At 37.8% G+C, this 23,663-nt stretch overlaps 3 protein-coding genes across 3 annotated transcripts; 2 read left to right on the top strand and 1 right to left on the bottom strand.

Annotated features, from left to right (window-relative positions):
- Nucleotides 1-403: 403 nt before the first annotated feature.
- Nucleotides 404-3,011, bottom strand: LOC136774953 (SCAN domain-containing protein 3-like). The gene is made up of 4 exons (XM_066729427.1): nucleotides 2,965-3,011; nucleotides 2,665-2,728; nucleotides 543-2,615; nucleotides 404-457 (listed from the first exon to the last, which is right to left on the bottom strand). Exons 1-4 carry the CDS (start codon nucleotides 3,009-3,011, stop codon nucleotides 404-406), a joined length of 2,238 nt encoding a protein of 745 aa, XP_066585524.1.
- A 4,162-nt stretch (nucleotides 3,012-7,173) lies between these two features.
- LOC136774952 (SCAN domain-containing protein 3-like) lies at nucleotides 7,174-9,781 on the top strand. The gene is made up of 4 exons (XM_066729426.1): nucleotides 7,174-7,220; nucleotides 7,457-7,520; nucleotides 7,570-9,642; nucleotides 9,728-9,781. Exons 1-4 carry the CDS (start codon nucleotides 7,174-7,176, stop codon nucleotides 9,779-9,781), a joined length of 2,238 nt encoding a protein of 745 aa, XP_066585523.1.
- A 9,078-nt stretch (nucleotides 9,782-18,859) lies between these two features.
- Nucleotides 18,860-19,438, top strand: LOC136774951 (uncharacterized). The gene has a single exon (XM_066729425.1). The coding sequence runs from the start codon at nucleotides 18,860-18,862 to the stop codon at nucleotides 19,436-19,438; it is 579 nt and encodes a 192-aa protein (XP_066585522.1).
- The last annotated feature ends 4,225 nt before the right edge of the window (nucleotides 19,439-23,663 follow it).

The raw sequence follows: 23,663 nt of genomic DNA, 5'->3' as shown, positions 1-23,663 counted from the left end.
GATAAAGACTAATTATTTTTTTTTTTTTTTTTTTTTTTTTTTAATGTTAAGGGGGAAATGCATTACGCATACCCATGATAGGTTATGTAGGACTCCATAGCAAATCAGTTAAAATAACTATTGTAATGTATACCTACTAAAACCCCCTTAACAATTCCTGGAAAAATAAATATTATACAATTGATCACATACTTAGAGAATTTGAATTTTAAATGTCTTTGCAAAGTAGGCGCTTCAAGCTATCCTTTAATTATTATCTTTGCAAAGTAGGCGCTTAAATAGCTATCCTTTAATTATTATCTTTGCAAAGTAGGCGCTTAAATAGCTATCCTTTAATTATTATCTTTGCAAAGTAGGCGCTTAAATAGCTATCCTTTAATTATTATCTTTGCAAAGTAGGCGCTTAAATAGCTATCCTGAAAATATTATCTTTGCAAAGTAGGCGCTTAAAGCACACCTTATTATAATGCAAAGATTATAAATTACACATTTAAAATAGAGAGACCTTCATATTACAAATCATAATTAATATCAATATTTACTTCGTCATTACTGTTATCATCAAGAGCACATAAATTTAATTGACTCTTTTTTCCTGGAGGTTTTGATGAATATAAGATGTCACTACACATAGCCTGTAAATGATCTCTTGTGACAGTCATTGTAAGAGATGTTTCTTTTTTAGATATTAATGCATATTTTATAACGCAAATGGAATTTAATGTTTCGTGCCCAAGTTTATTTCTCTTTCTCGTTTTGTTATCTGGCAATATAGAAAAGCACCTCTCTGCTTCTGCATTTGAGTGTGGAAGAGATCTGACTATATTTAACAATGATCGTAAGTGAGGATATTTTATTTCGTTATTGCAGGTTTTTACAAAGCATATTGCCTTCCACATATCATCGAAAGACAATTTAGACCAATAAGCTTTGACACTTGAGCTTTCCTCTGTATATAATGATATCCATTCTTGTTTAATACATTCATCATTGAAAATACCTAAACGACGGGAAATTTGCAATAATTTTAAACAAGTATTTTCTCGATCGTTATCAAATAATGCTATTTCTTTATTTAAAATGTTTAAATTTTGAAAGAAACTATCTGAAATAGGAAAACGATCACATATTTCTTGACTTGCTTTTATCAAGAAAGCTAAACAGTTTTGACGAATTAATGTCATTTGATCTGAAGAAAGTTTATTTTCTATTAATTTATTTTCCAGGTATTCTGCGCAATCAGAACCCAAATCTATTTTTTCAATGGGAAGCTGATTGTCCATCCTGGAAAAGTTTATATTACGCAAATTAGGTAAAAATATTTCTTTTTTTATAAGAGCAGGCTTCATAAATTTTTGTACAAAGAACATTAACAACTTAAAAGAAGCTTCGTACAACCTATGAATTTTGGTTTCGCGTGCTTGGAAAAAAGCATTAAAAGAATTAACTTTATTAAGCACGTGTTCGAGAAACAATAAATATGCTTTTGTTTCTATATCTTCCATTACAACCAGTAGCTGCTCTGCTTGAATTACTTTTTCTGCTACTTGCTCCAACAAAAATTTATGTAATGTATCCCACTCTTCTAAGATACGTTGGATACATTGATGACGCGATAGCCATCGGGTTTCAGCATATTTTAATATATTACTTGTTTCTCCCATAAAAGACATTTGAAAGTCTTTAAAAATCGCAGTTCTTTTTGGGCTTCCTCTTATAAAACCTACTAAATTTTTTATGAAGCTGCTGCATGCAGAGGGCAAAGCTTTAGATGCATTTGAGGCTACCAATGCACATGAGTGACAAATGCATGGCATTGTAACCAATAGTGGAGATTTCTTTAAAAGTTTCGTCTTGAACGAATCATTCCTTCCAATCATCACCGAAGCATTATCACAACCAAGACCAATAATATTTGATAATGGTATTTCTTTCTTAATAAGTTCATTGGAAAATGCATTAAATATCTTTTCCGCTGAACAATCACTTGCGTCCAAGTTGATTAATTGAAGCAAATCAGTTTGAACACACAATGATTTATTGTCGACATATCTAGTTAGCAGAGTCATCTTTTTTTCATTGCTAATGTCTGACGTTTCATCTACCAAAACTGAAAACTTTTGGTGCTTCAAAGTATCAGTTATTCGTCTCGTTTCATAGGGACATACAACATTATTAATAATATTAGTTAATTTTAATCTCCCTAGAAACATAGATTGCAAAATGCCTGGCTCTTTACCAATTTCCTGAAAGATATTTAATAACTCTCCACTATAAGAAAAAGGAATATTATGCTCTACAAAAAATGTTGCCAATTTAATTTCGGCCACTTTAACTCTATCGTTAAAGCTAAGCTTTTCCTCTGCAGAAGAAGTACTAGGAATTGTAAAATCCCGAACTTCTGAAATATTTAATTTTTTCATGTTTTCAACATGATTTTGGGCTTTACTATGTCTATCGACTTGCCATTTGCCAGACGCTAATGTTTTATTGCAGGCAACGCAAAACACCTTATCGGCATCATTTGGTACTTCCTGCAACCAAACTCTCCACTCAGGATGGTCATCAAACCATTCGTATTTAAATTTTTTAGGTCTATTTTTTGAGACCTTATCCTTTGAACTCATAATTTAAATACGATATGAACAATATTGCAGTACTCACAATTTGCAGTTCAGATGCCAAACAAGAAGCGGATATCCTTTGTAAAAAGAAAGCGCGCCTGTCACTGCCACCAAAGCACAAAAAGCGCTTAACTGTCACACAGATAATTTTCAAATTGTGTGTTTAAATTCACTTGAAAATGAATCACTCAAACAATGACATATACCCTTGTCACGATAAATTCTTTTCTCTATCACCAATAAAAGAAATGCACCAATTAATTACACGAATTCACTTGCTTCTATTTTGAAGGAAAAGAACTGTGTATTTATTCCTCGTACCTGTCACTATTAGCAATACTGGCTAATATACATCATAAACGACTTTGTGTAGAACGTGATAGCCATGTAGCTATATAAATAAGAAAGAGAGAGAGAGAGAGTGAAAGAGAAATATAACTCTTGATATGGAGAGAGAGAGAAAGAGAAATATAACTCTTGATATGGAGAGAGAGAGAAAGAGAGAGAAATATAACTCTTGATATGGAGAGAAAGAGAAAAGCGATCTAAAACAATTTTTGCATGAACATTTTGAATAAATTCCTTAATATTATTCATTATTACTGCAAATTAAAAGCAGAAATTAAAAAAAAAAATAAAAAGAAAAGTAGGATTCGATCCAGCGAACGCTAATTCTGTCGTTGTGCTTTCTGCCACTTCACCAATCATCCTTACTGATGTGCAAGTAAATTAATTATTGGTGCTTCAATTAAATTTACTTAACAATAACAAACATTATCTACCACTTTCTTGGCAACTCCAAGGAAGCTACAGCAACCGAAGTATGAAAAAAAATTTAACTTGACTTGTTCCCTGTCACAAGTTTAAAGTCACAGTCGATCAGTGTCCTTACTTTTGTACGCATCGCAGGGTTTGCAAATTTTTGTTCAATGTAAGTAATTTTACCTACAACATACATTATGTATTGTTAAATTTTGTGTACAAATTTGTTTATATTTCATTACATTAAAATAACTTCAAACTTTACTTAATTGTGATTACGTCTACAATAACTGTCAAAAGTATAACTTAGAGCCAACGAACTACTTTGTATTAATATTTCTTAAAATATTTTACAGAATGGCCAATGAAGGACAAGCGATGGAAAGTACGTAAATAGAAACCTTACTAATTAATTATTAACATTTGCAATAGGCATCTACAATAAATTTTTATTTATTACAGCTTACAACAGGCAACCCCTTAGCCTGGAAGCTCGCCTAAGGAGGCTGGAGGAGGCAATGGAGACCATTGGGCCCATCCTCAGGGAGCAGCAGGGGTTTGCGCGGGAGGTGAGGGAGTGGATGGCCAAGCATCCACCCCAGCAGCAGCTACAGCAACAGCAACAACAGCAGCAGCCGCAGCAGGAGCAGCAGCCGCAGCAGGAGCAGCAGCCGCAGCAGCAGCAGCAGCAGCAACAGCAGCCGCAACAGCAGCCGCAACAGCAGCAGCAACGACAACAGCAGCAGCAACGACAGCAGCAACGACAGCAGCAACGACAGGTTGCTATTCTTGGCCGATCCAGACTTCAAGTAGGATTACAGGACCAACCCAATGTAAATCGTAAGTAGACTCTATTTTAAATACATAGCAAATATAAATATGCATATTTCTGTAACTCATTTATTTTTCATTTCAGAAAGAGGCATACGTGGAGGACGGGCACGAAGATTTTGGGTTGCTCCGAATGCTGAAAGAAGTTTGGGTCGGCACCAAGTTTATAGCAGAGGAGGAAGAGGTGGAAGGGGCGGAAGAGGTGCAACACGCGCACCGAATAATAGTGCTGGTGGTACTGCAGGTGGAAATCCACAACCTGTTTTTAATTTTAATTATTTTTAATAAAAATAATTAAAAATATTCGTGTCTTATATATTTATATTATTTTATCTTTCTCTCTTCCTTTTCCAACTTTTTAGTTAGTATTTCAGGTTTTCAATGGATGTATAAGAAATAATAAATTAAGTAATTTAAATATATATAATTATTTTAGCATTTATTAAAACCTTCCAATTCTTACAATTATTTATATTAATTTTAAAGTAAATCTACATATTAAATAATATACATACACATATGTTACAATCTAACAAATTTCAAACGCGTGAAATCAAATCAAAATACAAAATAATATTTGTTGTTCTCTCACTACCTTATGTCATTTGACTCAAGCTAGGCTAGGTATACCGTACAAGCGAACTCGAGAGAGGGAGAGAGAGGTCCGAGAAAACTATACCGCTCTCCCTCGCAGTCGAGACATACCGAGGTTACGCGACGAAGGCCGAAACATAGATGCACCCAAGTAATGGTGTTTGTGCAGCGAGTAGCAGGGTTTCACATGGACGCTCTGAACGGCTTCATGTATTGGTGGGTAGATGGACGCTTGGTGGGGAGCAGTGATGCTAGATTGCGGACGCTAGCACTCCCCACCAAGCGTCCATCTACCCACCAATACATGAAGCCGTTCAGAGCGTCCATGTGAAACCCTGCTACTCGCTGCACAAACACCATTACTTGGGTGCATCTATGTTTCGGCCTTCGTCGCGTAACCTCGGTATGTCTCGACTGCGAGGGAGAGCGGTATAGTTTTCTCGGACCTCTCTCTCCCTCTCTCGAGTTCGCTTGTACGGTATACCTAGCCTAGCTTGAGTCAAATGACATAAGGTAGTGAGAGAACAACAAATATTATTTTGTATTTTGATTTGATTTCACGCGTTTGAAATTTGTTAGATTGTAACATATGTGTATGTATATTATTTAATATGTAGATTTACTTTAAAATTAATATAAATAATTGTAAGAATTGGAAGGTTTTAATAAATGCTAAAATAATTATATATATTTAAATTACTTAATTTATTATTTCTTATACATCCATTGAAAACCTGAAATACTAACTAAAAAGTTGGAAAAGGAAGAGAGAAAGATAAAATAATATAAATATATAAGACACGAATATTTTTAATTATTTTTATTAAAAATAATTAAAATTAAAAACAGGTTGTGGATTTCCACCTGCAGTACCACCAGCACTATTATTCGGTGCGCGTGTTGCACCTCTTCCGCCCCTTCCACCTCTTCCTCCTCTGCTATAAACTTGGTGCCGACCCAAACTTCTTTCAGCATTCGGAGCAACCCAAAATCTTCGTGCCCGTCCTCCACGTATGCCTCTTTCTGAAATGAAAAATAAATGAGTTACAGAAATATGCATATTTATATTTGCTATGTATTTAAAATAGAGTCTACTTACGATTTACATTGGGTTGGTCCTGTAATCCTACTTGAAGTCTGGATCGGCCAAGAATAGCAACCTGTCGTTGCTGCTGTCGTTGCTGCTGTCGTTGCTGCTGCTGCTGTCGTTGCTGCTGCTGTTGTCGTTGCTGCTGCTGTTGCGGCTGCTGTTGCGGCTGCTGTTGCGGCTGCTGTTGCTGCTGCTGCTGCTGCTGCGGCTGCTGCTCCTGCTGCGGCTGCTGCTCCTGCTGCGGCTGCTGCTCCTGCTGCGGCTGCTGCTGTTGTTGCTGTTGCTGTAGCTGCTGCTGGGGTGGATGCTTGGCCATCCACTCCCTCACCTCCCGCGCAAACCCCTGCTGCTCCCTGAGGATGGGCCCAATGGTCTCCATTGCCTCCTCCAGCCTCCTTAGGCGAGCTTCCAGGCTAAGGGGTTGCCTGTTGTAAGCTGTAATAAATAAAAATTTATTGTAGATGCCTATTGCAAATGTTAATAATTAATTAGTAAGGTTTCTATTTACGTACTTTCCATCGCTTGTCCTTCATTGGCCATTCTGTAAAATATTTTAAGAAATATTAATACAAAGTAGTTCGTTGGCTCTAAGTTATACTTTTGACAGTTATTGTAGACGTAATCACAATTAAGTAAAGTTTGAAGTTATTTTAATGTAATGAAATATAAACAAATTTGTACACAAAATTTAACAATACATAATGTATGTTGTAGGTAAAATTACTTACATTGAACAAAAATTTGCAAACCCTGCGATGCGTACAAAAGTAAGGACACTGATCGACTGTGACTTTAAACTTGTGACAGGGAACAAGTCAAGTTAAATTTTTTTTCATACTTCGGTTGCTGTAGCTTCCTTGGAGTTGCCAAGAAAGTGGTAGATAATGTTTGTTATTGTTAAGTAAATTTAATTGAAGCACCAATAATTAATTTACTTGCACATCAGTAAGGATGATTGGTGAAGTGGCAGAAAGCACAACGACAGAATTAGCGTTCGCTGGATCGAATCCTACTTTTCTTTTTATTTTTTTTTTTAATTTCTGCTTTTAATTTGCAGTAATAATGAATAATATTAAGGAATTTATTCAAAATGTTCATGCAAAAATTGTTTTAGATCGCTTTTCTCTTTCTCTCCATATCAAGAGTTATATTTCTCTCTCTTTCTCTCTCTCTCCATATCAAGAGTTATATTTCTCTTTCTCTCTCTCTCCATATCAAGAGTTATATTTCTCTTTCACTCTCTCTCTCTCTCTTTCTTATTTATATAGCTACATGGCTATCACGTTCTACACAAAGTCGTTTATGATGTATATTAGCCAGTATTGCTAATAGTGACAGGTACGAGGAATAAATACACAGTTCTTTTCCTTCAAAATAGAAGCAAGTGAATTCGTGTAATTAATTGGTGCATTTCTTTTATTGGTGATAGAGAAAAGAATTTATCGTGACAAGGGTATATGTCATTGTTTGAGTGATTCATTTTCAAGTGAATTTAAACACACAATTTGAAAATTATCTGTGTGACAGTTAAGCGCTTTTTGTGCTTTGGTGGCAGTGACAGGCGCGCTTTCTTTTTACAAAGGATATCCGCTTCTTGTTTGGCATCTGAACTGCAAATTGTGAGTACTGCAATATTGTTCATATCGTATTTAAATTATGAGTTCAAAGGATAAGGTCTCAAAAAATAGACCTAAAAAATTTAAATACGAATGGTTTGATGACCATCCTGAGTGGAGAGTTTGGTTGCAGGAAGTACCAAATGATGCCGATAAGGTGTTTTGCGTTGCCTGCAATAAAACATTAGCGTCTGGCAAATGGCAAGTCGATAGACATAGTAAAGCCCAAAATCATGTTGAAAACATGAAAAAATTAAATATTTCAGAAGTTCGGGATTTTACAATTCCTAGTACTTCTTCTGCAGAGGAAAAGCTTAGCTTTAACGATAGAGTTAAAGTGGCCGAAATTAAATTGGCAACATTTTTTGTAGAGCATAATATTCCTTTTTCTTATAGTGGAGAGTTATTAAATATCTTTCAGGAAATTGGTAAAGAGCCAGGCATTTTGCAATCTATGTTTCTAGGGAGATTAAAATTAACTAATATTATTAATAATGTTGTATGTCCCTATGAAACGAGACGAATAACTGATACTTTGAAGCACCAAAAGTTTTCAGTTTTGGTAGATGAAACGTCAGACATTAGCAATGAAAAAAAGATGACTCTGCTAACTAGATATGTCGACAATAAATCATTGTGTGTTCAAACTGATTTGCTTCAATTAATCAACTTGGACGCAAGTGATTGTTCAGCGGAAAAGATATTTAATGCATTTTCCAATGAACTTATTAAGAAAGAAATACCATTATCAAATATTATTGGTCTTGGTTGTGATAATGCTTCGGTGATGATTGGAAGGAATGATTCGTTCAAGACGAAACTTTTAAAGAAATCTCCACTATTGGTTACAATGCCATGCATTTGTCACTCATGTGCATTGGTAGCCTCAAATGCATCTAAAGCTTTGCCCTCTGCATGCAGCAGCTTCATAAAAAATTTAGTAGGTTTTATAAGAGGAAGCCCAAAAAGAACTGCGATTTTTAAAGACTTTCAAATGTCTTTTATGGGAGAAACAAGTAATATATTAAAATATGCTGAAACCCGATGGCTATCGCGTCATCAATGTATCCAACGTATCTTAGAAGAGTGGGATACATTACATAAATTTTTGTTGGAGCAAGTAGCAGAAAAAGTAATTCAAGCAGAGCAGCTACTGGTTGTAATGGAAGATATAGAAACAAAAGCATATTTATTGTTTCTCGAACACGTGCTTAATAAAGTTAATTCTTTTAATGCTTTTTTCCAAGCACGCGAAACCAAAATTCATAGGTTGTACGAAGCTTCTTTTAAGTTGTTAATGTTCTTTGTACAAAAATTTATGAAGCCTGCTCTTATAAAAAAAGAAATATTTTTACCTAATTTGCGTAATATAAACTTTTCCAGGATGGACAATCAGCTTCCCATTGAAAAAATAGATTTGGGTTCTGATTGCGCAGAATACCTGGAAAATAAATTAATAGAAAATAAACTTTCTTCAGATCAAATGACATTAATTCGTCAAAACTGTTTAGCTTTCTTGATAAAAGCAAGTCAAGAAATATGTGATCGTTTTCCTATTTCAGATAGTTTCTTTCAAAATTTAAACATTTTAAATAAAGAAATAGCATTATTTGATAACGATCGAGAAAATACTTGTTTAAAATTATTGCAAATTTCCCGTCGTTTAGGTATTTTCAATGATGAATGTATTAAACAAGAATGGATATCATTATATACAGAGGAAAGCTCAAGTGTCAAAGCTTATTGGTCTAAATTGTCTTTCGATGATATGTGGAAGGCAATATGCTTTGTAAAAACCTGCAATAACGAAATAAAATATCCTCACTTACGATCATTGTTAAATATAGTCAGATCTCTTCCACACTCAAATGCAGAAGCAGAGAGGTGCTTTTCTATATTGCCAGATAACAAAACGAGAAAGAGAAATAAACTTGGGCACGAAACATTAAATTCCATTTGCGTTATAAAATATGCATTAATATCTAAAAAAGAAACATCTCTTACAATGACTGTCACAAGAGATCATTTACAGGCTATGTGTAGTGACATCTTATATTCATCAAAACCTCCAGGAAAAAAGAGTCAATTAAATTTATGTGCTCTTGATGATAACAGTAATGACGAAGTAAATATTGATATTAATTATGATTTGTAATATGAAGGTCTCTCTATTTTAAATGTGTAATTTATAATCTTTGCATTATAATAAGGTGTGCTTTAAGCGCCTACTTTGCAAAGATAATATTTTCAGGATAGCTATTTAAGCGCCTACTTTGCAAAGATAATAATTAAAGGATAGCTATTTAAGCGCCTACTTTGCAAAGATAATAATTAAAGGATAGCTATTTAAGCGCCTACTTTGCAAAGATAATAATTAAAGGATAGCTATTTAAGCGCCTACTTTGCAAAGATAATAATTAAAGGATAGCTTGAAGCGCCTACTTTGCAAAGACATTTAAAATTCAAATTCTCTAAGTATGTGATCAATTGTATAATATTTATTTTTCCAGGAATTGTTAAGGGGGTTTTAGTAGGTATACATTACAATAGTTATTTTAACTGATTTGCTATGGAGTCCTACATAACCTATCATGGGTATGCGTAATGCATTTCCCCCTTAACATTAAAAAAAAAAAAAAAAAAAAAAAAAAATAATTAGTCTTTATCCTTTCTTCCATTCCTTTTCTTCCTACATTGCGTAAGTATATTCGGTATATTAATGTTTCCATAAATGTTTAAGAAATAATAAACCGGATAATATATATATATCTCATTGAACATTTATTAAAAAATTCCAAATCTTTACAATTATTTACATTAAGTTTTTAATAAATCTATTAAATAATATACATATACATATGTGTTACAATAAAGCTAATATCAAACGCGTAAATATTAAAATAAAATATGTAATAATATTTGTTATTCTTTCGCTTTCCTATGTTATTCGGCTCAAGCTAGGTGCAAGCGAATGTGAGAGAGAGAGGGAGAGAGAGGTCCGAGAAAACTATACCGCTCTCCCTCGCAGTCGAGACATACCGAGGTTACGCGACGAAGGCCGAAACATAGATGCACCCAAGTAATGGTGTTTGTGCAGCGAGTAGCAGGGTTTCACATGGACGCTCTGAACGGCTTCATGTATTGGTGGGTAGATGGACGCTTGGTGGGGAGTGCTAGCGTCCGCAATCTAGCATCACTGTGCCAGGGTCCTCCTTGAATTCTCCACCTAAACCTTTCCAGATCCATTTGTAGTCCGAACCTCTGTATAAAGTCCATTCCAAAGATGCCTTCATAGTCCAGCTGGGGAGCTACGCGTACATATATGGTATGACAACTGCTGTCAATATCCATTTCTAGGGGTACGGTTCCTAGCACTTCACTAGTACTTCCATCTCCCAAATGCATTTCTCCAGACGCAGATCGATCGATTAGTGGGTTAAGAATATACAAAAGTTTATTATCCACATACGATATCGCTGAACCGGTATCTAATAAAACATTTATACAATGTCCTAACACTTTTATAACCATATAAGGTCTATTATCACTAAACCTAAAAGTTTAAACAAAATTATCATTATAAGTAACATTCGCTATTACACCTAACCCTTCCCGAAGATTCGTAGGTGGTTCGCCTGGTAATATATACAGACGCGAAGGACCTACTCCGGCGCACGAAACGCGTGCATTCGGGTCTAATTTCACAGCGAATCGCCGTAAGAAATCAATTCCTAGGACGCAGTCCACAGCTATAAACGGAGCCAGAGTAACTGGAAACTCTTCGGATTCGTCGCTTAAATTCCATCGCAAAAATAATTCCTTAATAGCCGCGCACGATTGCCCATCGGCAAGCTTAACACCAAAATTTGAATAATCGCTTGCATAAGGTAATAGGCTTCGCGCAGTGTTGGCACCTAATATTGTGCGCTCTGCTCCAGTGTCGATTAGGCCATAAACAGATTGACCTTCTATGCTGAGCTGAACATATCCTCAAAAGTTTTGATCCACCCTGTTGGCAGGATTTGTCCGTGGTCGTCCCGGGGATGCTACAATTACTAATGGGTAGGATTCTTCGGTAAACGATTGGCAGTCAGCTAGCAGCCGTGATTCCTCTTGGGTAGATGATAGCAAAAGTTCATTTATGGGGTCTCCTGTAGGTCGGTTGGAGGGGGACGATACCCGTTCTTCCCGCTTAGCTTTTAGTTTCCCGGCGAAGTTCCAGCTCGAGAGTTTTGGGCCTCAGGTGTTATCCTGGCTTCCAATGAAGATGGCCTATTTTGATGCCGAGGCCGTGGACATTCTGGGGCCCAATGCCCCAACTGATTACAGTCATGGCATGGATGTGTATTTCGGTTCGGTCTCTCTGTTGGCCTATTAGCTTCTGGTTGAGATATAGCTGGTGGACTTGTAGAATTCGTCGTAGTTGGAGGTGTCGTCATCTGGATCACTATATATTGAGGTTTCTTCGAGGCAGGTACTTTGATTACCCGGTTGGCGGGATTTCCAGTCTCTGGAAGATTATTAATCTGCAACGATACCGAAGAGGTTGGGAGCGAGCCTCCCGCAATAGCCGCGGTGGCATTAGAAGCCTTCTTGCTCTTTTACCCTTCTTCTTTTTCGGTGATGTCGGAGGTTTCTTATTTTCAGGTGGTTTGGAACCTGCAGCCCCTTCAACAACCTCGTCTAGCTCATCCACATTAGATACGGCGGCACACTTATTTCCACCACGCCTGGTTCCGCTGTAAGTGGCGCTTGGAACGGGGACAGCTTCACTTGCCATATTCCCCTTCCTACGCCTGTCCTTCATCCAGTGATCCTCCAGTTCCTGGCCTAGGCGAATCAATCCTCCAAAAGAAGTGAATTTACTCCTAAGTATCCGTTGTGAGTAGGCAGGGCGCAGATTATCATAGATAATATTTAGTCGTTTGTGGATACTTAATGGAGGATCTAAATATGAAAATATCGTTTCCATATTCTCCACAAATTCTACAATGTTCTCCTGCTCTCCCTGTAACCGATTTCGAGCTTGTTCGCGTATTTTCCGATTATTTTCTCGACTGGCGAAGCGTTTCCTGAAGTTTTTAATGAAGTCCGACCATGAAGTTGTATACTGGCCGACTAACCGATACCACTTTTCCGCTTGGTCCGTTAAAACTACAGGCAAGGCGTGCAATAGGTGACGTCTGTGAATACCAGAGCCTTGATAGCAACGTTCCAAGCGCTAGATGAAAGAATCTGCACTCTCTTTACGTTCGTTACTATAGGCTATCTGCCATTTATGAAGCGCGTCCACTGCTTTGGTTCGGCTACTATAATGTCCTCGTACTGGAGACACATGGGAGATATCGGAATCGTTTGAGTAATGATTGTATCGATCCCTTCTCCGGCCTCCATCTTCACGTCTTCCTGAACTTCCGTATCCGTTTCTTCGCCATCTTCTTCTGTCTTCTGATATCCTGTAGGATTGTGGAAGTTCTGCTTCAGAGTCTGGTCCACTTTCAGATTCAGTATCAGAATCCGTATTTGATTCTGTATCGTCACTGTCCGATGACAAGTACCGTTGTCGCTCCTCCTCGTGTATCCTTACTTGGCTGTTTCGGGGACAGTATGTTTCTGACCTCCTCCTTCGAGCCTTTGTTTTCTGGCAACGGGACAGGCTAGGCAATCCATACCGTTCAGTAGTATGTTGATGTCGGGGTGATACGTTGTCCCGACGTCCTTGGCCTTGAGTCGCTTGATAATGCGAGTCCTCCCGATATAGCGTGTCCAGTCGTGTCCGGTGATGAATTTCCAACCGAGGAGAATGACGTGTTCGATCACAGTTATCTTCCGGATCAGATTCTATCCTCTTTTTACGTGAGGTCCTAGTTCGCACGGGTTGGGTTCTTTCCGCAGGTTGCCTCCAGGTCTGCTGCTGTTTCCTTATGGTACCTGTATATCTCGGCTTCGCTTCCTTTTCCTCAACTTGGACTCTTTCTCGTTGACGAGCGTCCAAAGTCAATTTCTGGAAGTACTTAATAGCTTGAAGAGCTATTTCGGCCACGTCTGTAGTGTTGCCGGTTGCTGCTCCGGCGAACTCCAATTCTGGCCCTCCATGACTTCGGTCCATTAATCGGTGACTCGTCCTAACAGGATGTGGAGCCGGGTGATATATTGGTAGGAAACGTTGTGTGTCGAATCCTCCTTCAAGACTAGAAGTATCTTCCAAGAGGCTAGGTACCACAGGCGTCAAAACCCGGGCTGATGTCACTATCGAGGGGTAAAAGGAAGCAGAGGTAACTGTTCCAGAAGTAGCAGTGGTAACGGTAGTTATTGTCGTAGTTACAGTGCCAGAGTAGCCACTTCGGCTGCCGCCATGACTCGATCCTCGGATTCCTCTCCAGTGGCCTCGCTTTCCAGCTCCAATGGGTCTTCACTCTGGAAATCTCGTTGATCGTTCCATTTAGCTGCTTCATGTCCTAGGTACCGACGAACTCGATATCGCACTAATCGGTCTCGTAATTTAGCATTGGTCCCTTGGACCGACAGCCTTTTATCCCTAAGCTGAGCAAGCAATTCGCCAAAAGGTAGGTTCTCCACTGCACGACGTATACCATTCACTGTCTCAGTAACTTCCTCTCTATGCTGAGCCCTTTTCTCCCTTTCCATATTAAGAGGTGATCGCGAACACATTGTTTATGATTTATAAAACTACACGCTTTTAATCCTAAGGAAAATCAGTCAACGAAGTTTGCAAACCAAAATAGCGTTAGTAGACATACTATGCCGATTCTAGCCCCCCCCCCCCCCCACTCCTGTCCACTCGGCTGAGCCTGGTTGCGAGGTAGTGGGGGGAGCCAAGAAGTGCTAAGCGGTGGTGGTGGGGGAAATCGGAGGCTCCACGTGAGCTCGCAGCAGGTAGAGGCGAGAGGGTTGCGGGGGTGCGGGAGGATACTTGCAGCATTTTGACGTCACACCCCCACTCCTCTGACTTCAGGCCCCAGTTGGTAAAAGCAGTTTCCTAGATGGTAAAACAGATTCCCCCTGCGTTGATTTTTTCGCTCGCATAACCTTGAATCTTTGCAGCATATTACTGACCCCGCTGAGCCCCCTTTACCCTAAATGTAGCTGAGTGTGTTGCTTTTTTTCCATAGCTCAGCAATTTTTAAACTAATATATAATAGCATGTGCAAATATTTGATTTATTCATTGAGTGCTCGGGGTGCAACTTACTGTCCAGTACTCTCTCTCTCTCTCTCTCGAGTAAATAAATCGGTTGAGGGAGCAGGGACAACAGTTTAACACAATTTGTCCAAAAAATCCTGAAGATTGAAACGATGGCTCCAACATTTGTGGATTTTCAAGGTTTTCGATTGAAAGATAAATCATTCATAGTGAAGGAATTTGCAGTCTTACGCGATGGAAAAGTGTTTCACATTTTATTTTCACCACCGTTTCCATATACATGGTTAAATGAGGCGGAGATAAAGCAATCAAAGTAAGTATAATTGATTTTCCAAATATATATCTTTTTAAGTGATAAGTTTCTTGTTTTTCATTCGATCTAGCTGGTTATATTATAATCATCACGGTTTAAATTGGATGGATGGTTATTCGCCTTACTATAGATACAAAGAGGTTATAAGGAAATATGTGAGTTCAAATGAGGATGAAGAGATTTTCGTGAAGGGACTCGAAAAGAAGAATTGGCTTAGTAATATCTGCGATTTTGTTATAAGCGATATCGATGAATATGAGTGGGGTGATTTTAGACTGAAAGATAGTAATAGCAATACACACCTACCTACATGTCTAAACCATAATATTATGTGTGCGTTGAGGAATGTTTATTATATGAAATTTATGTATGAGAAAAAGAAGGAATAAATAAATCAGCTTGAAAATTCAATTTGCATTATTGTATCAAACTCCTGCAGTATTCTTATTGTTCTGATTCACGGCACGTGTTTAAAATAAAGAATCAGCATATTGGATATCTGATACCTGATTTTTTTCCATTTTCAAACGATTTTAACATTCACACATACACATAAATAGATGACTAAGTATATCAAATTTCATCTTCATACGAATTATAAAAAGATTCATCGCGGGTGAAAAGTTTCATTATAGTTTCACCCAGCGATTTATTGTTGGACACGAAGCAACTTATCAGAGATCTTCCAGTGATCATACATTTACAAAATGTATACCGAACTTCGAAAAAAGTTTAGCTCAATTAGAACAGAGGATGAATACTCTACATGGGTTCGCGAATGTCGTGATTATATTCAGGAATTAAGAAACATTGATCGAAATGCTTCAGTAGGTACGCGACAGAAACACTTTGCCGAGATCGCGAGCATTAAATGCCTCCTCCTCCGATCGGCAAAGGATAAGAGTTTCATTAAATTTGGTTCTGGCTCCAATGCAGCGGAAGGACTCATTTGGGAGGAGCTTGAATCAGCGTTTAATAGCCGAATATGCAGTGGTATGGTGATAAACTCAAATTATATAGAACCACGTGATTTTCTGTTAAATGCACAAGAAATTGTACATACCCGTGTAAATAAAGTATTCTGTAGTGTAAATTGTGTTAAAATAAACTGTGTGTTAAATGGACAATTTATTAGTAAGGATATTAGTGATGATAAGAACATTAGTACAAAAAATTATGTTTTATATAAAACTGATAATTTTAGCGATTGGTATAGGCAAAATATTGTAGAGACAATATTGAATGACTTGAGCGAGTTTCAAGAACGCGATAGTGGATGGGCTTTGGAAAGAATATTGAACTTGATAGTCAATATAAATCATTATAATCCACTGCGTGCTGGATGTGGAGTCAAATTACCACCCAGTATAATACATAAAAGAGCTGTGATAAACATTGATAATGAGGATAGTGCATGTTTTGCATGGGCTGTGACGGTAGCGCTTTTTCCTGCAAAATCACCCGCCAAAACCTACCGTACATCCTCCTATCCGCATTATCGGTCTGTTTTAGACGTTGGAAGCTTAACCTTTCCAACCACTCTGAAACAGATCCCGAAATTTGAATCGGATAATGACATTTCAGTCAATGTGTTCACAATGGAGGAGGAGGAAAATGAAAGCAAAACTGAAATAAACATCACACCTCTTCAGCTAACGAAGAAGAAGCGATCGAGACATGTTAATCTCCTTCTTATCACAGATGACCAAGGAAATGCACACTTTCTATGTATACGAAATCTTTCTAGATTAATAAGCAACCAGACAAATAAAAGGGGACATACTATTCATATTTGTGAACGGTTTGTAATGGATGTACAAATATATGTATACATAAATATTATATTCATACTAAAATCATATTCATTTTTTTGTTTAGCTGTCTACACTATTTTCATACGGCAGATAAACTTCAGGTTCATGAGAGGGATTGTGTGCAGCTTAATGACAATATCCGTGTCATACTGCCAAAGAATGCAGAAGACTGTTGGGTATCTTTTAAGAACCAGAAGAACAGTGAAAGAGTGCCGTTTGTCGTCTATGCAGACTTTGAATGCTTACTAGAGAAAATTGACAATAGTAGTAATAGTAGTAAAAATAGTTACGATTATCAGAAACTTGTACCTTTTAGTGTAGGGTATTATTTAAAAAGTGCTCGCAATGCGTCACTCTCATGTTATAATTCACATCGAGGTGCTAATTGCATCGAATGGTTCGTATGCGAGCTCGAGAGCATTGCACGCATCGTCAGCGAAAAATTGAAGACTGTAATACCGATGAATACTCTTAGTGATGTTGAAATTACGCGGCACTACAGTGAACCTAATTGTCACATTTGTGGAAAACCGTTTCTTCCAAATCAAGTGCGTATTCGCGATCATGATCACCTAACTGGTAGATATAGAGGACCAGCTCATAATAATTGCAACTTAAACTTTAAAGACTCGCATGTTATTCCCGTAATATTCCATAATTTATCCGGCTATGATTCACATTTTATTTTTGAGGCGATCGTGAATACGCTTGAGGGATCGGTAAATTTGCTGCCTGTAAATAAGGAAAAATACACTTCATTTAGTAAATATCTGCGAAAGTATAATATACAGCTAAGATTCATCGATTCGTTCAAATTTATGGCATCCAGTTTGGATAAATTGAGTTCATATCTGAATAGATCTCAGCTGAAAAATTTAGAGTCACAATTTTCGGAATTAAGTATTGAACAGTTCAGCCTGCTTACGAGAAAAGGTATTTTTCCTTACGATTATGTGGATAACATTACTCGCTTGGAAGAAACGGTTTTACCTGCACGAGAGTTGTTCTACAATAGACTGTCCGATAGCGATATCACGGAAGAAGCATTTAATCATGCCAAAGAGGTATGGACCAAATTCTCTGTGACAACACTCGGGGAGTACAGCGATCTTTATTTAAAGACCGATGTCCTATTGTTGGCCGATGTTTTCGAGAGTTTTCGCGATAGCTGCATGAAAAATTATAGTTTAGATCCTGCTCACTATTATACGCTTCCAGGCTTCACTTGGAACGCGATGCTCAAGCATACGGGAATCCGTCTGGAACTCTTCACCGATGTGGACATGTTGCTTTTTATTGAACGCGGTATACGCGGTGGTTTGAGCCAGTGCTCCCACCGCTATGAGAGGGCCAACAATCGGTACATGCGAAACTACGATCCGGCGGAACCGTCGAAATACTTGATGTATTACGACGTTAATAATCTATATGGATGGGCAATGTGTCAACCGTTGCCAACCCACGGTTTCCAATGGATCGATGACGCTGCCAATCTCGACATCCTTAATGTGTCCGAGGATTCGTCCGAAGGCTATATTTTGGAGGTGAACTTGGAATATCCACGCGAGCTTCACGACAAACACTCCGATCTACCATTCTGCCCGGTGCGTGAGAAGCCGCCAGGTTCACACCAGGAGAAACTGCTCGCAACCGTCGACGATAAGACGCGTTATGTGATACACTACCGTGCTCTACAGCAGTGTATACGTAACGGTATCGTCTTAAAACGCATTTATCGCGGTTTAAAGTTCCGGCAGTCCACCTGGCTGAAGGCGTATATCGAATTAAATACACGCTTGCGGACAGCCTCGAAAAACGATTTCGAGAAGAATCTCTTCAAGCTAATGAACAATGCAGTATTTGGTAAGACTATGGAAAATGTTAGGAATAGAGTTGACGTGAGGCTCGTAACCAAGTGGGAGGGAAGATACGGGGCGGAAGCGTTGATTTCCAAACCGAATTTTCACAGTCGTGCGATATTTAAAGAGAATTTGGTCGCTATTCAATTGTCGAAATTATCCGCGAAGTTTGATAAGCCCATGTACGTAGGCATGAGCATTTTAGATATTTCAAAGACCTGTCTGTATGAATTCCATTACGATTATATGCTTCCTACATTCGGCAGTAAATGTAAAGCGATGTATACCGACACGGACAGTCTAGTGTACAGTATCGAGTGTGACGATGTTTACTCGGTCATGAAACGTGATCTGGTCAAATTCGACACCAGCGATTACCCTCCTGATAATCGGTACGGCTTACCTCTAGTCAATAAAAAAGTGCCTGGGCTAATGAAGGATGAGAACAATGGAAAGATCATGACCGAGTTCGTTGGACTGAGAGCGAAAATGTATACCTTTAAGGTGCAGGACTGTACGAAAATTACCAAAAAGGCTAAGGGGGTCAAAGGTTATGTTATCGATAGAAACATAACTTTTGACGACTACAAGGATTGTTTGGATAATTTCACCGTACAGTCCCGTAACCAAAATTTAATTCGTTCGAAATTGCACAAGGTGTTTTCCACTACTCAGCGAAAAATTGCTCTCAGTCCGTATGACGATAAACGTCACATAACACCCGGTTCTGTAGCGACTCTACCTTGGGGACATTATAGGTTAAAAGAGTAGATTTTAATAGCTGTATTTATTGTATTATATTATATTACATAAATTATTATTATTATTATTACAAAACATTATTCTTATTTATCCACGAATTATGCGTTTTATCCATTCCTAACCATTTTACAAATACCTTATTCCCTTTCTTACGCAATATCTTCTCTACCAAGTATACATCAGGATTAGCTGTTTTTAAAAGTTCATATTCATAAAATCCACCATGTATGTCTGTACCACGAGAATCTCTAAGTAGATACGTGGCAGGATTTGTCCTTTGCACTTTTGTAATTTGAAATATTTCAGTAGTCCAGTTCGGTGTGTAACCTTTAGCAAACGCATTTATGTATTTACTGATTCGCACGAAATCACCAGCCTTGAACTTGGTACGTCCAACGATCTTAATGTTGCTATATACAGTAGCAAGCAGATGCTCAGCATGCTCAGGTTTCACGTCAACGGGTCGCATTCCTATAGTACGATGTCTTCGCGCGTTATAATCATCTACCAGCTGTTGCAGTATATTTCGCCATTTGTAACTACCGTCCAGTGTAAAACGTTTCCACATTTCGGTTTTTAAGGTTCGATTCCAACGCTCGACTATTGACGCTTTTAACGTGCTGTACGTGGGGTAATGATTTATTCCACGTTTTTTCATGAGCAGTTGAAACTCGTTGTTGTAAAATTCTTTACCATTATCAGTTTGCAAATTTTTGGGACATCTTCCACTCTTTAACATTTTTCCCATAGCTGTGGTCACTTCCTTACCACTTTTTGTCTTAAGCGCTACTGCCCAACCATACTTCGATAAGGTATCAATCACTGTCAGAATATAGTGATGACCAGTATCAACATAATAACGCATATCAACAAGGTCAGCCTGCCAGAGATCATCGAAACCACGTATTATGACTTTTCGTCGTGGAAAATTTCTTCTCGCAGGGACATGTAACTCTTGCACCAGTTGTTTCTTTTCTTCACTCACGATTTTCCCTGATTCGCTTTTTACAACCTTTCCACCCAGGCACATATAATTTCTGTTTCTTTTTTTCACTCATGATTCTTTTTCTTTCGAAAGCAATCGATTATCATGAGTATAAAATGTATGATGCATCCTAAACATTCACTTTTTGGATCCATCATTAATCTTGCTGTTTGTTTGCAAAAGTTTTGCCTCAATCTCCTGTATTTTTTATTTATTCTTTCTTCAATTTTCTCCTCCAATTTAGCTAAACTGTGTTGCAAGAACTTTATATTCACAGCACATGTATTATTATCAGAATCAATAGTCAAATTTACTATTTTTTTATTATTCAAATCCAGTGCTCTTTTAGTCACATTTAATGTACCAATATTAAATTCTTTCCTTACGTTAAAACCACTACCAAATTTGTTAATTGACATATTGACGTGTGGTACGCAACTGAAGAAAATGTTTATAAACTGTACCCTTTTATAGAATAAGATCCTCTTCACGCAACTCTTCTATTATTGACTGTATTTCATTATGGTGGTTTGTATGACCTGCGGTGGTTGATGCAATTAAAAGTCGCAATCGATCAACTAATTCATTAGGATCGTTCCAATGTATATAGTTTACAGACTCATCAGTAACACGCATAAATCCACTACCAGCTATCACTCGTTGTGATGGTACTTTATTGTAAATTAGTGGTTGAATAATTTTCTTATACTTTGGACCCTTATTCCCTTGAACCTGTTGGTAACTATCATTTGCTCTTTTATATGATTTAGTTTGTTCAAGGATTTGCTTATATATGATCTTGTCATCAATGGTGTAGAGCTTTCTATCAGGCTCTTTCATGAAGATTAATTCAAAAAGCCCTCTCGTACCAATATAGCGCTTTTTATCAATTAAAATATCACCTTCATGACTAATATCAAATGTACATCTTCCCATCACATATTGGTTCCTTTCATCTAATGTAACTCCGAAACCGTGATCGATTTCATCTTTATTACCGAAAAGGAGCAAATGCATATAATGACGTGCAATAGGTGGAAATGATCTCCAATCTATGGAATGATTTATTTGTTTTTTGAGCAATCCTAAGGTTTCCTGTCTTGATGTTGAATGTGATGATGATGTAGACTCTTGTCCTGGCTCTGAATGTAATGATGCAGATTCTTGTCCAGGCTCTGAATGTAATGATGTAGATTCTGGCATTGATTTCATTGGTAATATTGATTTATCAAAAGTATATTTTTCATCATTATCATCATAGATCATCAATGATTTATTTGTAAGAGTACCGTCATTGTTATGCAATTTCTTTTTTTTCTTGATAATATACTCATTGGGGGTTGAAGTATGATAACGTTTCCGCTTCTTGTCATGATTTAGATCAATGCTTAAGTCATAAGATTGTTCATTGCTATTATCTGTTTGCATAACTAGTTTTTTCAGTGGATCAACTATTGGTTTAAAAGTTTCATTCAATCTACTTTCCACCATTGATCTTTCCGATTTCAGTGCGCGATGTTTTTCACGAATCACCTCACTCGTTTCAGCAATCTTCTTAAGTAGTGACTATTCATCCATTTTTTTTATAAACTTTTAATTGTTTAAGCAGTCAATGTGCTAGTTCAATCGATCTTTAAAGCTGTTCAATCAACTAGTTTAGCAGTTCGACCGACAGGTTCAGCGGTTCAACCGACCTGTTTAGCGGTTCGACCGACCGGTTCAACGGTTCACCTGACTGGTTTAGCGGTTCAACCGATCTGTTTAGCGGTTCAACTGACCTGTTTAGCGGTTCAACCGACCTGTTTAGCGGTCCAATCGAGCTGTTCAGCGGTTCGATTGACCGGTTTAGCGGTTCGACCGACCGGTTCAACGGTTCACCTGCCGGTTTAGCGGTTCAACCGACCTGTTTAGCGGTTCAATCGAGCTGTTCAGCGGTTCGATTGACCGGTTTAGCGGTTCGACCGACCGGTTCAGCGGTTCAATCGAGCTGTTTAGCGTTTCAACCGACCTGTTTAGCGGTTCAATCGAGCTGTTCAGCGGTTCAACCGACCTGTTTAGCGGTTCAATCGATTGGTTCAACGGTTCACCTAACCAGTTTAGTGGTTCAATCAATCGGTTTAGCGGTTAACCGACCTCTTTAACGATTCGACTGACCGGTTTACCGATCCAAGTGACCCGTTTATCTGTATAACTGGTTTGCTTAATAATGTAACCGGTCCGTTTTGTGTAATTAAAAGCTTTACACTGTTCAATGCACTACGTTAAACTAACACTTTCCAGCACTGATATGATGCTTTATGCTACTCGATGGTTGCATACTCATTGAATCCCTTCCGATATCGACCATTTTCCATACCACTGTCTTTATCAATTACTAAAAATCCATAATCTTCCTGCCAACACTTTGAACACAATTCGCAAAATTTTTCAAATGTCATATCAGTGTTTACATGATCTTTGTAAACATGCTTCAAGTTAGTCCCATCCTGCTTAAAAATGATTATCATATTTGCATTGTCACGAATCAGATGTTTTGGGATCTTGGCATAGGTCTGACAAAGATAGAAGCAATCGATGCTCGAGTGCCGACCCATTGAAAAGTAGTCTCTTATATTGTCCTGCTTATCGCTTGCCACATCATCAAATATAAAGATTGAATTTGGTAATGCATCTGTCACATTTATAACCTCACTATTATTTGAAAATTGATGATAACCAATTTCCTCCATATCTGTCAATAGCTGTTCCAAGTAACGGTACTTCGGTTGCTGTAACGATTTCGAGTAAACGTACAGGTTGTCAAATCTTACACCGTGAGGACTCTCAATAAGACTTAGCAATACGTTTGTTATCCCACAATTTGAGGGTCCGCAAACTATACAGCGTATAGTTGACGGTAGCAAAGTTCCATGACGTTTCATATCACTAACGGTGGCAGTGTGATAATCGGTATTAGAGATATTGATACTTAATGGCTGCTTTACGAAATGCATTCTCGAACGACTGTGAGGTTAAATCTTAATTGCACGAGCTATTTATAGGCATGAAATCAGAGAATTGAATCAGTTTTCATTATGCCTGCATTTGTATTGGATGTTACAGGTTTGGAGGAGTTAAGCAGTGATCAATTGGAATACGTACCGAAAATTGTACTTTTAAAGTACTTTTCACACAGTATTGACAGATATTGGAATAAATTACCCAAGCATATTCGTGCAGATCCTGAGGTACAAAAATATCGCTATTGTT

Source organism: Prorops nasuta, unplaced genomic scaffold (assembly GCF_024137725.1).
Source record: "Prorops nasuta isolate Cenicafe-Biocafe unplaced genomic scaffold, Cenicafe_Pnas_1.2 PNAS00007, whole genome shotgun sequence".
Taxonomy (NCBI): Eukaryota; Metazoa; Arthropoda; class Insecta; order Hymenoptera; family Bethylidae; genus Prorops; species Prorops nasuta.
The sequence above is the reverse complement of the archived record's forward strand: the minus strand, read 5'-3'. Positions and strand labels throughout refer to the sequence as shown.

Excerpts from the sequence above, each read along its gene's own strand:
- LOC136774953 (XM_066729427.1), bottom strand. The coding sequence starts at position 3,011 with ATGGCTATCACGTTCTACACAAAGTCGTTTATGATGTATATTAGCCA. Across the intron at positions 2,729-2,964 it reads TTTATGATGTATATTAGCCA|TGACAGGCGCGCTTTCTTTT; the intron begins GTATTGCTAATA and ends CTTTGGTGGCAG. Across the intron at positions 2,616-2,664 it reads TGGCATCTGAACTGCAAATT|GATAAGGTCTCAAAAAATAG; the intron begins GTGAGTACTGCA and ends ATGAGTTCAAAG.
- LOC136774952 (XM_066729426.1), top strand. The coding sequence starts at position 7,174 with ATGGCTATCACGTTCTACACAAAGTCGTTTATGATGTATATTAGCCA. Across the intron at positions 7,221-7,456 it reads TTTATGATGTATATTAGCCA|TGACAGGCGCGCTTTCTTTT; the intron begins GTATTGCTAATA and ends CTTTGGTGGCAG. Across the intron at positions 7,521-7,569 it reads TGGCATCTGAACTGCAAATT|GATAAGGTCTCAAAAAATAG; the intron begins GTGAGTACTGCA and ends ATGAGTTCAAAG.
- LOC136774951 (XM_066729425.1), top strand. The coding sequence starts at position 18,860 with ATGAGCATTTTAGATATTTCAAAGACCTGTCTGTATGAATTCCATTAC.